Genomic DNA, 17,520 nt, shown 5'->3' on the forward strand with positions numbered 1-17,520 from the left:
GTGTAAATGCATCCACTGGAGTCTAGTCAGTCCATCCAATGGTCATATGTAAGTCATACTCTCCCTCACCCAACAGCAATCTGATTGCTGCACTGTTTTTTATTGTGTAGTCCTCAGCTATACACATGGTCTCATGTAGAGATATTGTATGTGATAATTTTTCAGTAGGTTTTTGAACTAATACATTTCCTTCTGGTTTTTCATACCAGTTAAGCATTATTTATCTCTCCTCTTTTTCTCCATGTCTAACTCTCCCTCCTCCTTCCTCAGTTAAAGTACCTCCATTTTCCCCATTTCATCATTGATAATAACAGTCTCTGTGGTCCCCCCTCTCTTGAACTCCTTCTTCCTCTTTTACTCCCATGAAAACCGTTCTTCTCCTTCTTCTCTCCCCCAGTTTTACCAATTTCCCCCTTGGTAACACCTGAATCCTACTATTCCTCTCTCTCAGGCTCATTCTTCCCCTTTACCTCTGTGGTTCCTTTCCACTTTTCTGCTTTGTGCAGTAATGTCAGGATATATACTCACATATAAGTATTTGGTGTTAAGATTCAGAAATGAGGTCGGACATATGTTGTTCATTTTATTCTGAGTCTGTGTTACTTCACTTCATATAACAGTTTCTAGTTCCATCCATTTACCTGCAAATTTCATGATATCATCTTTCTTTACTGCTGAGTAAAACTCCATCGTATAAATAAACCACATTTTCTTTATCTATCCAATCATCAGTGAGGAGCACTAAGGTTGCTTCTATTTCTTAGTTATTGTGAAAAGAGCAGCAACAAACATGGATATACAAGTATCTCCGTGGTAGGATGAGTCCTTGGGTATATGCCAAGGAGTGGTATAACTGGATCATGTGATTGCATTGCTTGAGTTTGCCCACCAACAATGAGTATTTCCATTTCCCCACGTCCTCTCCAATATTTGGTATCATTTTATTGACGTACCTTGGTTGTTTTCTTATTGGGTATGAAGAGCTGGTTGGTCTAGGCTTCAGGTTCTCTCTTTTGATTTTATATTGGGGGGACAAGATGGCACTAGTCAACCTACTCAGGAACTCCCAAAGAGGCCAAAGTCAGGTGCCAATCAGGAATGCTCAGGCTTCCTCCTAAGGTCTGGGCCCCTAACAGTCAACAGGAACAGCACAATTTAGGGAACTCACTAGGCAGAGGCCCCATTCAGACACTCTCAGGCAATCTGCAAAGGTCTGAGCCCCTACTAAAGGGCAGATACGCCTAGCCCTGGAGCTATGGGGGGACAGCAGGTGGTCCCAACATAGGGGCATGGGAACAGTGTTATTTGGGGAGCTCATCCACACACAGAGGCTGGATTCAGGTTCACAGACCTATCACAGCCATTTTATTTTGAGATGTTTTTAATTTTTTAAAGTTATTTCAAACTTTAAAACTTTGCAAAAATGTAAGCATTTACATATACCTTAAGTCATTTATAATTATTTTTTTTTAATTTTTGTGCATTCACGCAAAACACCTTAATCGTATTTATATCCCTTCCCACATTCGTACCCCACCCCCATGTTTCATGCATTCTATATCTGTTAAAGACTATCTAGTCAAGTTAGTGTACCCCGACATCCTTGATAACCAAAGCTTATTTTAATTATTTGTCTCTATATTAATTCACTTGTTTTTGACAATTCCATGTACATAATCTTTCCGCTTGTTTTCACCTCCATCCTTCCTGCTTTCCCTCCCCACGTCAGCCCCCACCTACCTCTCTCATTTTTCCACCTTCATGGTTTTTTGTTTTGTTTTCTGTCTCACTGAGTTTGACTAGGGCAATCTGTGTGATCCCAGCTTTAGAACTACGGATTAGAGCCTGGTGACATCACCAGGTGAACACAACAATGTCCATCCCCTTCTCCCAAAATCTGTTAGAGGCATAGGGCATCGATGAACTCCATTCATGGATTCTGTAAAGTGGAGGTGCAGCTGGCACAATTCACCCACTTAGAGCACTTTTTGCTTCACTCAGCTCAAGTCTGCCCACAACTATCCATCCTCTCCAGGTGGAATGAAGCAGAAAATCCTCTCTTGGGTCAAGACCAGTGAAAAGTGATATTTTAGGAGGTTCCTGAGCACAGATGTCACTGCAGATTGTCTGGTGGTGTTCCTCCTTTTCCCAACCTCTCCCTCCAACCCATTCTGGGTACTGTCTCTGTTCAAACCCACATCTTAAAGTTTCTACTCTGTGAAGTAACCACAACCCATGTGATGTATAATACAAACAGTGAAGGGAAGGGGTAGGAAATGGCTGAAGGGAGGGGGTAGGAAATGGCTGTGGTTGATGAGAGCAGGAAATGTCACAGGCACAGACTCGTCGAAAACCAACTTGCCTTAGAATATGAGACAGTTCTGGGAAATGGACAGACACTATGTGTGGAGCACTTTTTTTTTCTGGGGACTGCTGTAAAAAAATCATCTTATGGTCTCCTTACCTAAACGTTGGGCAATACGGCCCAGATGTTTGGGTAGGTGTGTGAAGAGTTGGTGAATAGGGGGGAAATGTCAGCTTAAATAGCAAAAGGAGGAAGTGGAAAGGGAGCAGAAACTGCTGAAAAATCAACTACAGTGAGATTGAATGCTGGATGCTGTGACTACTGAGCAGTGTTATCTGTTAACAATGCCTGATATTATATAGCCTTCAGCTATGCACATGGACTCATGTAGAGACACTATATGTATACATTTTCATTGGTTTTTGAACATTTCCCTCTAGTGTTTAACACTAGTTAAGTACTATTTATATCTCCTCTCAATCTACCTAACACTCTCTCCTCCCTCCCCAGTAAAAGTACCAAAATTAATCCATTTTGCCCTTGATAATATCTGTCTCCTGTGGTCCCCCCTCTCTTGAACTCCTTCTTCCTCTTTTACTCCCATGAAAACCGTTCTTCTCCTTCTTCTCTCCCCCAGTTTTACCAATTTCCCCCTTGGTAACACCTGAATCCTACTATTCCTCTCTCTCAGGCTCATTCTTCCCCTTTACCTCTGTGGTTCCTTTCCACTTTTCTGCTTTGTGCAGTAATGTCAGGATATATACTCACATATAAGTATTTGGTGTTAAGATTCAGAAATGAGGTCGGACATATGTTGTTCATTTTATTCTGAGTCTGTGTTACTTCACTTCATATAACAGTTTCTAGTTCCATCCATTTACTTGCAAATTTCATGATTTCATCTTTCTTTACTGCTGAGTAAAACTCCATCGTATAAATTTCCTGAGCACAGATGTCACTGAAGATTGTCTGGTGGTGTTCCTCCTTTTCCCAACCTCTCCCTCCAACCCATTCTGGGTACTGTCTCTGTTCAAACCCACATCTTAAAGTTTCTACTCTGTGAAGTAACCACAACCCATGTGACGTATAATACAAACAGTGAAGGGAGGGGGTAGGAAATGGCTGTGGTTGATGAGAGCAGGAAATGTCACAGGCACAGACTCATCGAAAACCAGCTTGCCTTAGAATATGAGACAGTTCTGGGAAATGGACTGACACTATGTGTGGAGCACTTTTTTTTTCTGGGGACTGCTGTAAAAAAATCATCTTATGGTCTCCTTACCTAAACGTTGGGCAATATGGCCCAGATGTTTGGGTAGGTGTGTGAAGAGTTGGTGAATGGGGGGAAATGTCAGCTTAAATAGCAAAAGGAGGAAGTGGAAAAGGAGCAGAAACTGCTGAAAAATCAACTACAGTGAGATTGAACGCTGGATGCTGTGACTACTGAGCAGTGTTATCTGTTAACAATGCCTGATATTATATAGCCTTCAGCTATGCACATGGACTCATGTAGAGACACTATATGTATACATTTTCATTGGTTTTTGAACATTTCCCTCTAGTGTTTAACACTAGTTAAGTACTATTTATATCTCCTCTCAATCTACCTGTCTGACACTCTCTCCTCCCTCCCCAGTAAAAGTACCACAATTAATCCATTTTGCCCTTGATAATATCTGTCTTCTGTGGTCCCCCCTCTCTTGAACTCCTTCTTCCTCTTTTACTCCCATGAAAACCGTTCTTCTCCTTCTTCTCTCCCCCAGTTTTACCAATTTCCCCCTTGGTAACACCTGAATCCTACTATTCCTCTCTCTCAGGCTCATTCTTCCCCTTTACCTCTGTGGTTCCTTTCCACTTTTCTGCTTTGTGCAGTAATGTCAGGATATATACTCACATATAAGTATTTGGTGTTAAGATTCAGAAATGAGGTCGGACATATGTTGTTCATTTTATTCTGAGTCTGTGTTACTTCACTTCATATAACAGTTTCTAGTTCCATCCATTTACTTGCAAATTTCATGATTCATCTTTCTTTACTGCTGAGTAAAACTCCATCGTATAAATAAACCACATTTTCTTTATCCACCACATTTTCATTATCCAATCATCAGTGAGGAGCACTTAAGTTGCTTCTATTTCTTAGTTATTGTGAAAAGAGCAGCAACAAACATGGATGTACAAGTATTTCTGTGGTATGATGAGCCCTTTGGGTATATGCCAATGAGTTGTATAGCCAGATAATACGGTAGGTTCATTTTTAGTTTTTTAAGAGTTCTCAACAATGCTTTTCATACTGGTTACAACAGTGCCAGCAGGAGACCTCTCTTCCAGTTGTTGGCCAGGGTATTTCTACTGACTCCCCAAATTACACAGGCTATTGGCATAGTCCTTGATTATCCCCCAGAACTTTCAGGTAAGTGCCTACCGCTGAAGACATTTTACTTCAGACACAGGACATGGAGCATTGGAGCTGGAACTGACCTGGAAGCCTCCTCCTTGAAGATTATTTCTCATAGTTTTAGAATGCACTATGCAAGCTGCTGATGGAGAACATTAGTTGATGGTCCAACATCAGCTTTAAGGCCTACAACAATGACCTGCATATCCATATTGGTGCAATGGTGGCAGGTCCTACTCAGCTGTAGTCAGAGACCTCTAAATGCTCATAGAAAGCAAGTAAAGAAAACTTTCAAAATGTGTCCAGTGTTTCTAAACCACTACATGATGATTTTCTGTCAAAAGGACTGGTATTTTCACAGGTCAGAATCAATCAGGGAGAGGTAAAGAATGGAGGTTATATACTTTTTCTTTTTTTAATCGAATATTTGTGTATTTAATACAGAATATCATTGTCAACGTAATCATCTTTATACCCCCTTCCCCATTGGTACCCTCCCATAGTCCCCCCACCACCACACTGGAATTCATATATTCTGTCATTTGTGTTAAGTCCTGTTGTGTGAAGGTAGTGTCCCAGATTACCTTCAGTGTAATTTCATCTACTGGGGTCTAGGCATCCTATCTAGAACCCTCCCTTTAAGGAGATCACCTCTTTCTGACCCAGCAACAATAAGATGCCCGTGATTCTTCGACTAGGATTGGGGCCTGATACCCATTTCCATAGTTCTGTGCTGGAGTTTTATCTGCTTGAGTTTGAATAGGTCTTGTGCATGCTGACACTATTGCTGTAGGTTCATAGAAGCAAGGTTCCAGGAATTTGTCGGACTCCATTTCCACATGATTGTGCACCTCCTATCTGGCTCTTACAATTTTTCCGCCCCTCTTCTTCCAGGGTCCCTGAGAGAGGCAAAGAACAGGTTTATTAATTTGCTTATTTAATGAATTGAGAACTGCATTTTGTCCACTACTGTGCTTATACCCAGTTAGTAAAGGATATCACAAGACACATGTGGTCTTCCAGTCACACTGTTATAGGGTATGAGACAGTAAAATGCTAGAAAAATATTTTTCTATTATAGTCATGACCTTGAAGGAGCACTGCTGTGTACTTAGAGAAAGGACAATTGGGCTCATGAGAGCCGGCATCACAGGTTTGTGCTGATGCAGAGGAGGGTTGCTGGAGAAGACTTCTCCAAGAGCAGAGGCATGAGCAGGAATGAGCTGGTCAGTAATCCACTAGAACATGACTACTACAGGGAAGGGGGCTGGTTCTGCAAAAACCTATGAGATTAAGGAGCTTAGAGCAATCTGTGAGCATGGGGGAGGCTCGTGCAAGGAAACTGGTCAGAGGAAGAAAGTCATGCAGGTGTCTGGGGCCTTCTAATGGTTTAAACTAATTTATAAACGTAAGCAAAAACTATGAAGAAATATAAAAATGAAAATACGATGAAATTTCAGTTTTAAAATAGTGTAGGGTCTGTTTGGAAAGATGGCTCAGCAGTTAAGTGTACTGTCTGCTCTTACAGAGGTCTCTTGTTTGATTTCCAGCACCCACATAGTGGCTAACAACCATCTGTAACTCCCAGGTCCATGGGGTCTGATGCTCTCTTCTGACTGCCTTGGGTATTGCACAACACAGGTGTCCTTATATACATGAAGATAACACATTCATACACATAAAATAAAAATAATAAAAGTAGATAAATAAAATAATGCAGGGTTGTACATAAGGCAAAGATCAAAAGGGAGCCTGCTACATTGCCAACAAATGTCGGTGGATTAGGTCACATGAAGGTGAGAAGAAATTAATAATTTTGAGATTTTTGAAGATAGAATCATTGAGATCTGGTGAAAGAATAATGCATGTCAGGAAAAGAAAGCTTGGTCTGCCAAGAGTCCATGGTCTGACAAGAGCTTTGGGCTGCATGGTGATGTCATTTGCTGAGATGAGGAATCAAAGCTGGGGTAGAGTCAAGGTTTGTATTCTGGCTAAACACTGTTGGAAATGCTCATGAAAGAGCCAATGAGAAGTTGAGTGATAAGTTTGGATCTCCCAGGAAGGTGCAGATTACACATCTTTTAAAATGTACCATAGTATACACTTACCAGCTAGAGAGGGGAGAGTGGCCAAAATCGTTGCAAGGAAGCACTGCAGGTTGTGAGGGTTTTTTTTTTGTCATTTGTGTAAGAGAAGAATAACCTGGAAATGAAATGCTGACATGAGCTTTTGGATGTAGCTGCAGGAGACATGCAGGTAGCAATTTTATGGAAACAAAAAATTATGCTGATTGCAGGAGGTTGGAGATTCCAGTTTTCTCCATCACCATAAAATGTTGTGGGTGTCTTGACTTCCTGTACTTTCCCTATGACATGCACATCAGGACGAGTGGGAGAAATTAAATGGCCTCAGCATAGTCTCTGTCTCTGTCTCCCTCTCTCTCTCCCTCCTTCCCTTCCTTCCATCCCTCTTTTTCTTCCCCTCCCTTCCTCTTACTTTTCCTTCTTGTTTGTTTTGTTTTGAATCAGGGTCTCACATTGTGGGCTGACTGGCTTGGAACTTGTGGCTGCTCTTCTACCCCTGCGACCCTGAGTGCTGAGATCTCACTTCTGAGCCACCTCACCGACGTCCAGCATGGCTTCTTCCTTCCTGCTTCTTACAATGTGAACACAGGAAGGCTGGCTGTGGCCTTTCTGACTGACTCTCTGCCCTTTCCTCAGCTGAAGAGGATTGGAAGGGAGCGACCTAGGGGTAATTGATCCCTCATCTGGGTCCCTGCTCCTGGTGGCCTCGTTCTAACTGGAAAATTAATCAAGGAAACTCACCCAGTGTACCACTTAACATCCCCTCCACTCCTTTACCCGTTGAAATTGACAATGTCAGTTGAGTTTCTGTTGTTTTAGTAAGCTATCTCAGAGTTTAGTAGCTTAAAATATTGACCATGTCATTGGCTCTAGATTCTTTGGGTGAGTCAGGAAATTCTGAGACCTGTCTGGACTTCTGGTAAACTTGGGCACTGCCCATGCATCTGTGGTAAGCTAGCAGTTGGTTCAGTATCAGATATAGTCTGAATAGGTTCACACTTGTGTGAAACTCAGGGCTTCTCCCACACACAACGCACTTTTTCCCAAATTTTTTTTTTTATCTATTGAATTTTTGTGCATTTATACACATTTTTGTGTATTATATAATACATCTTAAGTATATTTAGACTCTATGCTGGATAGCTTCATTTGTTAACTTGACACTCCTGGGTAGAGGAAGCCTCAATTTGGGAATTTCCTCAATGGTACTGGCCTGTAGCCATGTCTGTGAGACATTTTCTTGATTGTTGAGTGGTGTGGGAGGGCCCATCCCACTATGGGTCATGCTACCCCTGGGCAGGTAGTCCTGTATTGTATAAGAAAGCACGATGAGCAGGGACCAGGAGACCAAGTCAGTAAGCAGCATTCCTCCATGGTCTATGCTCCAGCTCCTGCCTCCAGGTTCCTGCCCTGAATCCCTACCTTATTGATGAACTGTGACCTGGGAGATGTAAGCCAAATAAACCCTTTCCTTGCCAAGCTGGTATTGGTAAGAATGTTTTCATCACAGAAGTATGAAAGACAATTAGAACAGACCCCCTCCTCTACCTGCACCCCCAATAGCACCCCAAACAGATATCATGCATTCTGTTATGTATGTTAAGGCTTGCTGAGTCATGTTTGTGTGCCCAGATGTTCATCAGTGTGAGTTCTTCCACTGGAGCTTGATAACTAAACTAGCACCCATCCTTTAAGAAGACCAACTCTCCACACACATAGCAGTGTGGAAAGAGCCGATAGTCCTTCAGCTGAGTTTATTCATCTCCCCACTTCTATGCTGGGTATTCATCTGGCTTAAGCTTGCTTGGGTCTCATGCATGCTGTCACCATTGTTGTAAGTTCATAGGGGAAAGTTCCTAGTCGCCTGGAAACTCTTGTTTCCTTGTGGTCATCCATCATCACTGGATCTTACAATCTTTTGATTCTTTCTTGCACTATGGTTCCTGAGCCCTGGGCTGCAGAGTTTTAATACGGGAGTTCTTTCTGAGGACATGCACTCTGTGGTCTCTTATTTTCTACACTCAGGCCAGCTGTGGCTTTCTCTGTTGATCCCCATCTGTTACATGAGGAAGCTTCACTAGTGACAATTGAGAGATGCATTAATGTTCTCTCTGCTCCTGTTCCACTGTGATCCCTGAGCATTAGATGTAGAGATTGTGTGTAGATGTGTCACTTAGAGCTGGGCACCTCGCAGACACTTATTTTCTGTGTGTGAACAATTACAGAACTCTGTGTTTGTCTCCATCTGTTGAAAAAAGAAGTTTCTTTGATGAGTGTGAAGATGTATATTTGTCTGTAAATATATTTAGAGTACACTAACAAATTAAGGTTGCTCAGTTGTGACAAAAGAAGGGTTTTCTCTGGGATCTATGACTTCTCCAGCCATGTGTATTTGGGTATGTTTACAGTACCACACATGAGTTCCTTCCCATTGAGCAGGTTTAGATTCTTTTACATAGGTGTTGATTACCCACAAGATAAAAATGCCATTCACTACCTCACCAACAGAGATAGTTTGCTGAGCCAGTCACACTTGTGATTATACGGCCTTATATCAGGGTTAAACCATTGATTGATTTTCTCCCTTAGCAGCTTACAGAGCAGCCTATGATACCATGACAGCTAGTCTTCAGGGAGGAAGCTTCCAGGTCAATTCCAGCCTCACTGCTACAAGTCCTATGTCTGAAGCATGTCCTGTCTTCAATCATAGAGTCTAATTTCAAATTCTGGAAGACAGTCAAGGGCTGCGGCAATATGCTGTGTTATTTTAGTGGACAATTGAACTATCCTGACCAGCAACTTAAAGGAAAGTTTCTCCTCTCTGCCACTGTGTTTCTTGTTATATATCCTTTAGCCCTCTCTCTCTCTTTTTCTGTCTATGCCTGTGTCTGTGTCTGTGTCTGTGTCTGTGTCTGTGTGTGTGTGTGTCTGTGTCTTTCTCTGTCTATGCCTGTGTCTGTGTCTGTGTCTGTGTCTCTGTGTGTGTGTCTGTGTGTGTCTGTATGTCTGTATGTGTGTATATTTTTGTAGGCTTTTGAACTAATACATTTTTCACAGCTATCAGTAAATAAGGAGTGTTCCCGTGGCTCCGCATCCTGGCCAGCGTCTGTGCTGTCAGTGTTCTGAAGTTTGGCTGATGGGGAGGTGTGCAGTGGTATCTCAGCATTGTGAGTTACTTTTCCTCGTTGATATTTGATGGGGAAACTCTTTCCAATGCAGTGCATCTCATATGTATAATCTTACTTGGTGAGGTCTTTGGCTTGCTTTTATTGGACTGTTTTCTTATTTTTGATGCTAATTATTGAGTATATATTACCAGCACAAAATGGACCCCTAGGCCAACAAAATAGATAATAGAACAAACAAATAAACCCATGCACTTACAGTCATCTGATTCCCAATAAAACTACCAGAATCATATGTTGGAGAACAGCCTCTTAAGCAAGTGGTGCTGGGAAAATTGGGTATCACATGTAGAAGAGAGAAACTACAACCACATCTTTCATCCTGTAGAAAAAATAATTAAAAATGGATCAGAAACCTTCCTGTTAGAGCTGAAACTTTGATATTTGAAGAGGGAAACACAGGGTAAATACTCTAAGACATAGGCTTCTTCTCAAAACAAAAAATCCACAATTATAACACTGGCCATGAACAAGAGAATGGGTTTGACACCAAGTATGGGGCCTGTATTCCAGGCACTTAGACAATAGAGGCAGGAGGATCAGGAATTTGAGGTCATTCTCAACTATATAGTAAGTTCAAAACCAACCTGGACCACATATAACCATTTCTAAAAAAAAAAAAACAACAACAACTTTAAAAACAGTTCATATGTGCTATTGCATGCCTTTAATCCCAGTTCTTTAGAGGCAAAGGTAGTAGGATTTCTGTGAGATGAGGCCAGCCTGGTCTACATAACAGGTCAGGCTATATGAAGACCTTGTCTTGTCTTAATTCTTCCCCCCCCCCAAAAAAGAATAGAAAGAAAGAAAGAAAGAAAGAAAGAAAGAAAGAGAGAGAGAGAGAGAGAAAGAAAGAAAGAAAGAAAGAAAGAAAGAAAGAAAGAAAGAAAGAAAAAGAAAGAGAGAGAGAAAGAAAGAAAGAAAGAAAGAAAGAAAGAAAGAAAGGAAGGAAGGAAGGAAGGAAAAAAGTTTTTGAAAATGCTGTCATTAAGGCAGACATATATAGTCAAAAGTTTTAACTTGTTAAAACTGAAGTACACAGTAAATTTCAGAACAATGTTTCTGTTTCCTTAAGGGTAAAAAGTTCCTATACGCTGGCTCCACCCAGAGAATTTCCTGACTAGAAGGCTTTGGGGGATACAAGTGCTCTTACAGTTCAGCAGAAGCATTACAGCTCAAAGAGCTCCCTTGCACAGACCTTGAGCTCTAGTCAATTCCTGTAAAAAATGAAGGAGAGCCGGGCTGGGAAGAAACCCAGAGGAAAAGAGCTGTTAGAGGCAGAGGGGACAGTGCATCTGTGTAGGGGAGGAATGTGACCTGAGGAGGGAGTATTGTCTTAACATCACCAGTGATTGCGTGGCCTAGGTGGGAGTGATAGGGGGTAGAGGACATAGGAGATTAAGGAGCACGGTGCCCCTGACTCCCACACTTCACAGGATGAACTCTTCTTTATAGCGCACCTGCCATAGCTGTCTGTCAGGCAGACACAGAGCACTGCTGAGAACCTGCAGGAGAAGGTCTGTGCCCTCAGGGAAGGCTTTTCAGAGCTGGAAGGAGCTTACAGGTCCTCCATCTAAGTCCCTCTTTGAGTTGAAAGAATCCCAGGAAGTCTTGACTCTCCTGGTTATTTGGGTCACTCACAACCCAGGAAAGCTAGAATTCGGTGTACTGATTCCTCCGCATCCCTGGCAGTGTGACCTGGGGGATGGAGGAGGGCGGCTGGGAAGGACAGGTGCTCTGAGAGAGCAGCACGACCTGAGGTGTGTCTGCATTGCTCTGGGTCCCTCGTTTGTTTTCGGTCCTTGGTTTTCCTCCACAGCAATGGCCTTGCCTAGCAAGCCTCTCAGACCTGAGTGGCGGCCACACTCGGCCCTATGAGAGACCTTTACAGAACTGGCCTGGTGGAGCCCGGGACGACCCTGCCTGGGTTTGTACTTTCATATTTCCCGATAGAAAGTAGTGAGTGTGACGGAAATCCAGGTCTCAGGGATGCTCTAGGCCCCATCTAGATCTGTTACGTCCTGAAACATACTCTGCATCCACTTTTCAGTCTCTCCTTTAGCTTCGGGTCCTCTGGGTCTTCCAGGAAACACCTGGGTAAGTTTTTCTTCTAATATTTTATTTTTCATTTTTATGTTATATGTATGAGTTTATTGTCTGCCTTTGTGAAAGTGTACCCACACGGTACAATGCTAGTGGAGGTCAGAGGATGGTGTTGGATCCCCTGGAACTGGAGTTACAGGCAGTTGTTAGCATCCACGTGGGTGCTGGGAATTGATTCAAGGTCTTCTGTAAGAGCAGTTAGTGCTCTTAACCACTGAGCATCTCTCCAGCCCCTTTGGGTATGCGTTCAATTGGTTTCTTTAAAAAACCAAGTTTGGTGGATGCACTCAGGGGACTCGCTGTTTCGTAGACACAACGCCCTTTAAGTACACAGTGTGCTTTGACCTTGTTTTCTCTAGTCCCGTTCTTCCTCGTTTTCCTCCTTCCTCTGCTCCCTCCCATGGCACCTGTCCTTCCCCATCTTCCTTCTGCTTTCATGGGAGACAGATTTTATTTTACTTTTTGAGACAGGGTCTTATGTAGCCCAGGCTGAACTCTAACTTGCTTTGTTGCCAAGGATGACCTTGAGATTTGATCCTTATACATCCACCCCCTGGGTGCTGGAGTTACAAGTGTGTGTCCATATGCTCTGCTGCAGTGCTGAGGACAGAGCCCAGGCTTCATGGATCTATACAGGGATATCACCCACACCCTCTGCCCTCATAGATGCACAATCTTCCCTGCTGCCAAATAGCCCACCACCTCTGCTAGTCATGCACCGCACTTACAGAGCTACGTCCCCAGCTCTGAGATGATGATTTGAATGTCTCTTGCCCTTGACTCATGAGAATGCAATAGACACAAACATTCAACTAATTGACGAGTGAAACTTCCCAGGGATTCCTCCTTTTACTCAGCACTGTCTACACCACACACAGGATAATTGTGTTTTTTTTTTTTTTATTGCAGAAAACCTAAAACTTGCTCAAAGGTTAGAAGGAGCATTATAAGGAACTTTAACATGACTTTGCAAACCTTCCACAGTCATCAGTGCATGCCAGCCCTGTTTCATTTATCCAATGCCACCTCCCTAGCACCCCCAGATTAGTCTGAAGAAACAGGTTTCATTTCATCAGAAAGTATTAGAGTATGTGACGCTCAAAGATGAAGACCATTAAAAGTATATCCATAATTTCAAGATATAGTGACAAAAATCAAATGTGATTCCTACTACATAGATATGTACAAACATACACACATTCACATAGGAATACAAACTACATGTACAACATACACATGTGCACTACATATACATGTAAATATATACATACACAAATATACACATGGGGGCAAAACAGAGGCACATACACATGTGGAGAGGTACACATACTTCACAGACATTCACACACATATACAGACTACACACAGACATACTTATATCTACATACATGGTTATAAATACACATATATGAGAGAACAGGACACTAAAAATAGCTTAAGGATGTTTTGAAGGTTTTATTTGTTTGTTGTCTGTTTCTGTCCTTAGGATTTGTTCTCCAAGGCCTGAAATGAAATGTTGACATTTTTCAGGATTCGTGGATCGACTCAGGTTCATTTGTTTAATTTGCTATTGAGTTTATGGAGTTTCAATATGGTTTTCATTGTGTAATTATGAAAATGATTCTAAATAACATCTGGCTCAAATCTACAACGCAGGCTGGTGAGCAGATTCTAGTTTCCTGCTGTCTTCCTGTCTTCATCTGGTTTCTCCCACTCTGGTGCAGATAATGTGTGGATGTGCTTTGGTTCAGGTGATCTTGCTAGTGCCTCTCACATACATTTCATATGCCCCTTCTTATAAGAGTGGTAGTAAATAAACATTATTTTCTCCAGCTGCCTGTATTTTGGTGGGGGTTTGTGGGCTTTTTTTGACATTGTGTCCCTAGTCCATCCCACTTAGAACTCACTAAGTGGATAAGGCTGACCTCTATCTCACAGAGATCCACCTGCCTTTGCCTCCTGAGGCCTGTGATTAAAGGCACTCACTACCATACCTGGTTAGTTTGCCTTTTTAAAAAAATAAAAAGTGGAATGTGGACTGCTACTCTTTTTGAAATTTTATTTGTATGTGTGTGTATGTGTATGTGTGTGTATATATATATATATATATAATGTGGTGTGTGTGTGTGTGTGTGTGTGTGTCTGTTGGAAGGCATGCATAGCATGGTATAGAGGTCAGAGGACAACTTGTGAGATTCTTTCCACCATGTGGGTTCTGAGAATTAAACTCAGATCACTGCCTACAAGTTCTAAAACCTTCCAGACTGTTCCATCAGCAGGGAGAAATGAACCCAGGGGTGATAGTGACATTGAATCCACAACACATAGTGCATTATATAGAAGCATCTGATCATTTAAGGTTTTTTTGTTTTGATATTCACTAATAAAACCCATTAACCTTTTTTTTATTGGTGAAAGTCACTATTATCTTTTGGAATTAATATTATACTTGCTTCCTAGAGTTTGAATTTCTCATTTTGTTTTCTGATTAATATATAATGACTGATATGGATTTGGGATGTTTCAAAAGCTGTATTAAAACAGGCACTAGTCAAATCAGGGGAAGCATCATTTCCACTTTCTTACTGTTTCTTTACTTTTGCCGTCTCTGAAATCCTCTCTTGGTTCTCCATCTGTATATAGTAGGTTATTGGGAACTGGTCATCTCAGTATGCTGCAGAGCATTCATTTATTCCTCTATGTGTGTGAATTTTCCCCCTTACTATTTCTTTGGAGAGAACATCGTACACTAACCCACACTAGCCTCAAACTGCAGGTGATCTTCCTGTCTCAGCCTCCTGAGGCCTTTTCTTTTGTTTGCATTGATTTTCTGCTGAATTTAATCTGGCCTTAAGTTTTTGTTTCTTGAACTTCTCCTGTGATATATTTTTCTTCCGAGTCTCTGTAGTCGTATTTGCATATTTAGCACCATTGTTATCTGTGACTTTTAAAAGATAGGCTTATGGTAAAAGAAAACAACAACAAAAAAAAAACCCAACAACAACAACAAAAAACCTTTTTGGTAAAGATGTGTTTTGTGGTGTCAGCTTGACAGGCAATTTTGGCTGTGGCTACAGTCAGACACTGCAGCATAGATTTCCCATAGTTTCTTTGGCTGTGGCTACAGTCAGACACTGCAGCATAGATTTCCCACAGTTTCTTTGGCAGCTGGTACATGGATCTGAGATTGCAGCTCATCAATTCTGGTCTGGTTTTCAGGCACATGGCAGGGCAGAGATTAGGTACACTGAGTCTCAGGTCTGGCACTAGGCATGGCCCAGGAGCACAGGCCAGTTGTTCCAGAATCGGCATGTAGGTGGCAGCAGAGGCAGGAACACACTTTATATGTCATCAGGAACAATTAAGAAGTATTGAAACTGCCAGAGCTCTAAAAGCATATTGGGGCTGACGAGATGGCTCAACAGGTATATGCCCTCATTTCCCAAGCGTGACAACCCAAGTCCAATCCGCAGAACCCATGTGACACGGAAGGACAGAGCCACCACCACTAAGTAGTTTGCCTCTGACTTCCACACACTGTGGCTCAGAACTGCCACTGGAACGTCCCTGTTTACTAACACCAGCGTACCTTCATGAGGAAACTGATTTCTCCTGTGGTGGTGTGTCGTGTTTCTGTCTCCAGTGGAATGTATGAAGACAATAGTGTATTAGAAAATTCCAGGGAGGAAAAGAAAAAGGAAGGATTTGGGGGGATTCCCATGTATCTAACGCCATCTTCTCTCCTCCTTTTCCCTAAGATCTGCGCGGTCCTGATCCCGGCCCTTCCCTGACATAAACATGGCTGGCTGTGAAAACGCTGCTCTGAGGATCGTTCTGGTAGGAAAGACAGGAAGTGGAGAGTGCCACGGCCAACACCATCCTCGGGGAAAAGATATTTGCTTCAAAGATTTCCATCCAAGCTGTTCCCAAGACCTGTCAGAGAGCATCCCGGACATGGAAGTGGAGAAAACTTGTAGTTGACACTCCTGAGCTCTTTGACACTAAGGAGACCTTGGACACCACATGTAGAGAAATCAGCCGCTGTGTCCTCTCCTCCTGCCCTGGGCCTCACGCCATCATCCTGGTTCTGCAGCTGGGCCGCTACACAGAGGAAGAGCCAAAGACTGTTGATTTGATCAAGTGTCTCTTTGGGGAGGCAGCCATGAAGTGCGTGATTGTCCTGTTCACTCGCAAAGATGAACTTAAGGACAAGAGCCTTGATGACTTTTTAGAAGAAGCAGACATAGAGCTGAGCAGCCTCATCCAGGAGTGTGGGAGCCGCTGCCTGGCCTTTAACAACAGAGCAGGGGAGGCTGAGAAGGAAGATCAAGTGCAGGAGCTGGTGCAGCTGATAGAGAGAATGGTGCAGGGCAACGGAGGGACTTACTTTTCTGATGACATATACAAGGATGCGGAGGGAAGGGTGAGCCGATGTCTAAGAGATTTGGAGAAAGAATACACGGATCAATTCAATGAGGATATCAGAAGAATAAAACAGGAATATTCATATGAATTTAAAGAAAAACAGAGAAAAGTAAAAGAAATTCAGAGAGTCTATGATGAAAAAATGAGAACTACAAGGGACAGAGTGAGGAGATGCGTTTAAACATATCAACGTATTTAACATATTTGGAAAGAATTTCAAACTTTTGGAACATGGGGTCATGATGCAAATTGCATTGGTTTTTTATTAGTTACATTTGTTCTCTGACAATTTCATACATCTACACAATACATTCTGATTACATACATTTTGACGTTTGTTTCATTCTGGTCTGTGATCGACTTAGTTTAACCAGGACCCTTTGGGTGACAATGGCTTTGGAACTCCTATCACACCCTCCTGAGCTCACCAGGGGGTACACGGCTGAACACAATGACTCTCCCTCTCCCAGAATCCATCAGTAACCTCTAGCTCAGCAGAGTGGAGCAGGTCCCATGAGCCCCTCCCACAGAATGGCAGGAGGTCATTGTCACGTATTCATCCAACAGACGGTTGAGGTCTAGAGCATACAAAGAACTAAAAACAACTAGACACCAAGAAATTAGCAACCCTATTAACAGCGGGCTCTGGATTTGAGCAGAAATTCAACAAAAACCTGCAAACAGCTAGGAAACATTTGAAAGTGTTCCACACCACTATCCAATCACAGACATGCAAACCACAAGTACATTAACATCCTACATCCTCCCAGTCAGACTGGCCATTGTGATGCTTCGTTTCTGCCAACCTGACACAAACTAGAGCCACCTGGGAAGATGGAACCTCACCTGAGGAGTTTCCTTCTTCAGACTGGGCTGTGGCCATGACTGAGGGCATTTTCCTGATTGCTAACTGATGTAGGAGGCCCAGGCACTGTGGACACTGCCATCCCCGGGCAGGTGGGCCTGGGCTGGATGAGGAAAGTGCTGAGCGCTCCAGGGGAAGCAAACTAGTAAGCAGCG

At 42.6% G+C, this 17,520-nt stretch overlaps 1 protein-coding gene and 1 pseudogene across 1 annotated transcript; one reads left to right on the forward strand and one right to left on the reverse strand.

The window, feature by feature from the left end:
- Positions 1-15,387, reverse strand: part of LOC103745879 — a 52,112-nt pseudogene extending 36,725 nt beyond the window's left edge.
- Positions 15,388-15,873: 486 nt separating this feature from the next.
- On the forward strand, positions 15,874-16,681 carry LOC103745880 (GTPase IMAP family member 7-like). Its single transcript, XM_029570830.1, is given in 2 exon segments — positions 15,874-15,932; positions 15,934-16,681. Coding segments are annotated over 2 exon segments (807 nt in total).
- Positions 16,682-17,520: the final 839 nt, after the last annotated feature.

The sequence above is a fragment of the Nannospalax galili genome, unplaced genomic scaffold (assembly GCF_000622305.1).
Source record: "Nannospalax galili isolate Female #2095 unplaced genomic scaffold, S.galili_v1.0 scaffold1364, whole genome shotgun sequence".
NCBI lineage: Eukaryota > Metazoa > Chordata > Mammalia > Rodentia > Spalacidae > Nannospalax > Nannospalax galili.